The sequence below is a fragment of the Physeter macrocephalus genome, chromosome 4 (genome assembly GCF_002837175.3).
Source record: "Physeter macrocephalus isolate SW-GA chromosome 4, ASM283717v5, whole genome shotgun sequence".
Taxonomy (NCBI): Eukaryota; Metazoa; Chordata; class Mammalia; order Artiodactyla; family Physeteridae; genus Physeter; species Physeter macrocephalus.
The window spans coordinates 33015590-33021729 of NC_041217.1; the positions used below are offsets into that span (position 1 = coordinate 33015590).

Consider the following 6140-nt stretch of genomic DNA (forward strand, 5'->3'; position numbering starts at 1 on the left):
ATATCACATACATGTAGAAACTAAAAAAATACAACAAACTAGTGAATATAACAAAAAAGAAGCAGACTCACAGATATAGAGAAGAAACTAGTGGTTACGAGTGCGGGGCAGGGGCAACATAGGGATGGGGGAGTGGGAGGTACAAACTGTTGGGTGTAAGATAGGCTCAAGGATGTATTGGACAACATGGGGAATATAGCCAATATTTTGTAATAACTGTAAATGGAAAGTAACCTTTAAAAATTATATTAGGGCTTCCCTGATGGCGCAGTGGTTGCGCGTCCGCCTGTCGATGCAGGGGAACCGGGTTCGCGCCCCGGTCTGGGAGGATCCCACGTGCCGCGGAGCGGCTGGGCCCGTGAGCCATGGCCGCTGAGCCTGCACGTCCGGAGCCTGTGCTCCGCAACGGGAGAGGCCACAACAAAGGGAGGCCCGCATACCACAAAAATAAATAAATAAATAAATAAATAAATAAAACAAATAAAAATTATATTAAAACTTCTTTTAAATAAAAATAATTTTTTAAAAGGTCTGCACTGGGTGTGGGGCTAATCCAGTACCCTTAAAAGAAAGAAGCCTTGTCCTCTACCCTTAATTAAATCACAGATGGCTCCTCTCTATAAAAATGGTTACCTGCTTTCTCTTCACTTTATCATGTGAGATAAACTGGCAGTAAGGGAGTGAAATCACATCCGTCTGAGTCCTCTTACATAAATCCTTACTTGCTTTCTGGGGCGAGTTCTCTGGGGCTGGAACAAGGGCATTCCTCAGTTAAGTCAGTATAACAAACACTGGGTGAGTGTTTCCTGTGCCAGACAGACTGCTAGGTAGGGCTGCAGAGCCAAAGATGAAGACTCCCTGGAAGTCTGATAGGGAGAAAGACTCAAAGTGGACACAATACCATCAGTATGGCAGTTCCTCAAGCAAACTAAACATAGAATTACCATATGACCCAGCAATTGTACTTCAGGTACTTCAGGTATATACCCAAGAGAACTGAAAGCAAAGACTCAAACAGATACTCGCACACCAATGTTCACAGCAGCATTATTCACAATTGCCAAAAGGTGGAAATAACCAAAGGGTCCATCAAGGGACGAATGGATAAACAATGTGTGTTATATACATACAATGGAATATCATTGTCTTAAAAAGGACGGAAATTCTGCAATATGCTGCAACATGAATGAACCTTGAGGATATTACACTAAGTGGAATGAGCCAGTCACAAAAGGACAAATACTGTCATGATTCAACTTTATGAGCTACCTGGAGCGGTCGAATTCATAGAAACAGAAAGTAGAATGGTGGCTGCCCGGGACAGGGGACCCTGTGTTTAATGGGTTTAGCATTTCATTTGGGAAAGAGGAAGTTTAGAGATGAATGGTGGTGATGGTTGCACAACTGCGTGAATGTCCTCAATGCCACTCAATCGTACACTTAAAGATAGTTAAAATGGTAAATTTGTGTTATGAGTATTTTACAATTCTTAGAAACCCCGCATTTGCAATGTATGTGTCAAGTCATTATGCTGTACACCTTAAACTTACACGGTGCCCTAAATCAATTTTATCTCAAACTGAAAAAAACCCACCCCGACGTGACGTGTGTTGTGAGAGAGGCATCTCTGCCACCTCAGGAAGAGCAGAGAAGAGCCCTCGGGACCAGAATGAGTCTCACAGGACAGGCAGAGTCAGCCAAGGGGAGAAGAGTGAGTGGGGAGGGGACTGGAAGGGCCACCAGTCCATCCTGTGACGTCACCAATCACTTGGATTTGCTCCATCACTACAGCAATCAGTAAAGCCTTGGGACCTGGAGCCTCTGTGAACGGAGAGGGAGGGGACTAAGAGGTATGGATGAGGGCTGGGAAGTAGCCTGAGCTTTTCTAGGGAAAATCTGCCCAGTACCCAGCCTGCTGGGGCTATGCCTCCCCTGCCTCTAATTACATACCTGTTACTGAATAAACCATAGCACTTCAGCACCACGATTAAGCCCTACCAGGGCCAGTGAGGCCCCCTAAAGAGCTGCCATGATTCAGAAAATAATTTGGAACCAAAAGTCTATCTCTCCATCATGATCAAAAAAGCAAGATCAAAAGAAGTGGCCCTTCACAAATGAATCCTGAACTCGGAGCTCATGCCAAACAAGAGAAAACAAGGCCAAGCCCGTGGACACAGCTTCCAAGCAGCAGCCACGCCGACCTGTTTCAGAGTTGTCAACACACCGCTTGTCCCCAGGACCTGTGGAAGGGCCCATGGGAGGCCGACCGATGACCCAAGTCCGTCCTTCACTGTGCCTGGGAGCAAAGCAGGCCACAGGGCTGCTGACACAGAGCAAAGACAAAGAGGCCGTAACTTTTAGAATTCAGCTGTGTTTCCTGTCTGCAAGAGTCACATTTCCCTGAGTTCAGCTGTATTTCTCCACCCTCCCTCCACTTTTCTGAAATGACACACCGGTTAGAACAAAGGAGAACCCAGGGCACGCTACCCTCTGATTCGGACAGGCCCAGAGGCTGGCCACAGGTCCATCCCCCCAACCCCAAACGTTTTATCGGTAACTCCGGTAACCTAAGCTAATTTCGGCTTGGATTGATATAATTGCTCGGGGACAAGACAACCGTGTACAGGACTGCCGTGTGAAGCAAGATGACCTCCGTCCAGGGGCCCTGCGACCTCTGTCAGCACAGGGTCTGAAGGCAGCTGGTGCCCCTGGTGATGGGCTCCCTCACCCATCACCAGCAAATCCCCGACAATTGTTCACCCCATTAAACTTGCAGGAGGCTCTGCCCAACAGCTGTGCTGACTGACTCCTGCCTCCACAGGGTGGGGCCCGGAGCTATCTGCTGCCCCCCCCCGCCACTGCCCCCATCCTGCCCTCCTGCTGGGCTCCCAGACACGGTCCATCTCCTTGGTGGGGAACAGGGAGGAGGTATGACTGGAGGGCTGGGCAAAGGCCTCCACAAAGCTCAAGTTTCCATTTTTCAGACATCAGCCTGGGCACCTGTGGACAGTCCTGTTTCAGATCCGGCCAGCCAGCACTCTGCAGACGAGAGGGGCGGAAATTCCCCTCCCCACAAAGATGTCCAGGGGGCCGGGAGAACAGACCAGACCCAGCCTACTGTCCCCAGTCCGATTCTGAGTCACCAGTCCTCCCACTGACCTCTGTATCTGCTCTCTCTCCTGGTTTTCCTTCTACCTCTCTGGCCTCCAAGTCCTGTAAATTCTATCTCCTCGGGATCTCTTGAAACAGTCCCCTCAAATCCATTCCCATTGCCAAAACCATGGTTCAAGGTTCACCACTGCCCTCATGTAGCAGCTCCTAACTGGCCTCGCAGATGCAGCCCTACCTTCTCTGGTTGCCCTTCAAATGGCCCCAAGAACTACCTCTCTAAAGTGCACACCTCATCATGTCCTGTCTCTGCTCCAGAGATTTCGGCTGGCCTGCCCATTGCCTTTGGAAAAAGTTACCCTTCTCAGAATGGCATTCAAGGACCTACCTGTCCTAACCTGGGATCACCTCCCGAGCTCATGTCTTACTGTGTTCCCTTGGCCGGTTCACCCCAGCCGTCCGCCCCAGGACTGGGAGTTTCTTTGCTTTTCTACCAGATCATATTCTACTGCCACCACCACTAATAAGTCAGTGCCATCACAGTTATTCTGGACCATATTCCCCCTCAGGCTGAGGATCCAGGAGTCTGGTGGAAAACGGAGCAGAAAGTATGGAGAGACCAGACCCTTGTTTCAGCTTTATGTCCTGTAGGGTCAGGACACTACGCCATTGGTCTCCTCCACAATCCACTCATAGAACATTCCCTGGAGATGGCTCTGGATAATCCCATTTTCCCTGGAGGGTCTTTCCTGTTGCAATGCCAGATTAATGCAAAAAATAACGATACACACGCTCTCACTAGTCCCTTGAAGCTAGAATTCTCCTCGTGACTAATGCGTCTGGCCTGGGAGCTGGCCGTGATGCAGGCTTCAGCTCACAAGTTACACTGATGATGGTCCAAGCTCTGATTTGGTTCAACTCCAGATGGTGAAAGTTCAAGAGAAGCACCAAGAGGGCTTGACACTTTCCTCCAAGGAGACAACAGGCATCATCTCTGTGGATCTAGGATGTTAAAGGCACAAGCAAAAAAAAAAAAAAAAAAAATAGGCACAAGCAGCCCCACAGTGAAGCCATCATCTATGGAGTAAATTTAAGCTTACATCACTTAAAGGATACATGCCCAGGATGACAGCTTCAAGGCATTTGATAGGCAAGGACTCCCGAGTCATTTCTTTCGCTGTTTCCATTAACCTGTAGGGTAGAGCACAGCAAAGGATCTCAGACTTATTTAATTACGCAGTCGGTCTGTGTGCCAATCCACCAGGCATGCCCATCGCCACACCAGGCAGCATGCAGGAGTACAGAGAGAAAGGGCAGAACTTGCCTCGCAGGAGGCTCGCAAAAGCACATCCGCACCTGGTGGAACTAAATTCCTAAATTCTCCAGTCCTCTCTGCAAGACGTAGTTCCGGGAGATTAGTGCTTTTACTCCACAGCACCCTCCCACTAACCCAGGACACGGGTGTTACAATGGAGCAAGTGAAAAAGGCCACATAAAACAAATTTCACAGGTCTGCCCCACCCGAGTTAGTCTCCACCACTGAGCTTAGCTCAGGCCCACCTCCAACCTGGCCCGGGGCACCCCTACCCCTTACAGACCAGAATATTTGAGCACTGGGATGAAGGAGAGAGAGTGGGAGAGAAAGATGGCAGCTCTCAGATAGGAACATGGTCACCTGGCCCACACATCATGCACCACTTACCCACTCAGCGGTCTCATTTTCCTAATTTCAAAGAACTGGGTCCCTGTATGATTGTATCTGTGTGAAGTATGTAAAGGGAAAGTGACAGAAAACTCCAAAGGTCCCAGTAATCCAGCAGAGGGATTTCTCGAAGGGATGAGGAAGTGGGGGCTTTCCAGAAGGTGGCCTCTAGCCAGAAGATCGCCAACAGTATCTTCCTCCTCTCTGTCCTGCCCTAGAAATCTACTTTCTAACTTAGGCCCCAAAGCACCTTGGATCTATACAATAGCTATTTTCAATCTGCTCTGTATTTTGTTTAGTTGACTACATGTCTTAATTCACCTACTAGACTACAAGCCCTTCGAGAGTTGGGACCATTTATCATCTTTGTGTCACCCATAAAGCCTGGCACAAGCCCAACATATTCCATTTAGCAAATACTATTAAATGAATGAGGAATAAGTGAATGGATGGGTGGATGGAAGGAAGGAAGGAAGGATGGAATTGATAGAAGAGTGGATGGATGGATGAATGGAAAGCTGGTTGGCTGGCTGGACGGATAGAAAGGTAGGGTGATGGATGGGTGAAAGGAAGGATGGAAGGGTTACGGATGGAAGGTGGATAGATGGTAGTAGGGTTTCTCAAGAGCGCAGACTCTGCAGCAGAGCTTACTGTGGAGATAGCACTTTCATTTCATGCCTGGACTGATATTTGATACTGATTACTAGATCTGAGAAGATGACAGCATTATCCACAAACTGGGATTTAACTGGTTGCCCACAAGGTCTCAGGGACTGGCAAGCCCGCACCAGCTCATTCTGAAGGAGACTGGAGATTCTCAGATACCGGACTCTCTGAGACTGGACCTTGATTTTTTTCTGAGCCTGAAGAAAAGTTGTTTTATATGTTTCTCTTTCCTGCCTCAAACAAAATCCTATAGAAAAAGTGAATATTGGGAAGGTGCTGATGAAGCATGAACCTGTAGCCCAGGCAGGAAGTATGAGGTTAGATGTGTGCCCCTACAGTGGTATGGGCATCTGCAGAAAGTGGCAATGATCACCTCAAGGCACTGAACACCCTCCCGACAAGGGTTGGGATTCCTCTCAGGGCAAAGACGTGCTTGGGCTAAGACACAAGCATATGTAACGATCACCTGGAGAGTTTGTTATAAGCAGATTCTGGGCTCCATCCTTAGAGATTCCGATTTCAGGCCATGGTCTTAGCCCCTGATGTCAGAGTCGCCCCACCTGGGACTGTCGAATTGGAAGTTCTAGGGTGAGAGCCAGGGGATGATTTTTTTTTTTTTTTTTTTTTTTTGCAGTACGCGGGCCTCTCACTGTTGTGGCCTCTC

At 48.5% G+C, this 6140-nt stretch overlaps 1 protein-coding gene across 10 annotated transcripts in view; it reads right to left on the reverse strand.

Moving 5' to 3' along the window:
- The window catches only part of VASH2 (vasohibin 2), a 36815-nt gene that overhangs the window by 18817 nt on the left and 11858 nt on the right, over nucleotides 1-6140 (reverse strand). For 7 of the 10 annotated variants that reach the window (XM_055084080.1, XM_055084081.1, XM_055084085.1 and 4 more), the window contains 2 exons: nucleotides 4811-4867; nucleotides 4225-4299 (listed from right to left, as the gene is read on the reverse strand). The exons of 2 other annotated variants lie outside the window; for them this stretch is intronic. In XM_055084080.1, the coding sequence (XP_054940055.1) occupies nucleotides 4225-4299; nucleotides 4811-4867 (132 nt within the window). The remainder of the gene's footprint in view (nucleotides 1-4224; nucleotides 4300-4810; nucleotides 4868-6140) is intronic. One more of the 10 variants, XM_055084087.1, reaches the window with a different exon arrangement.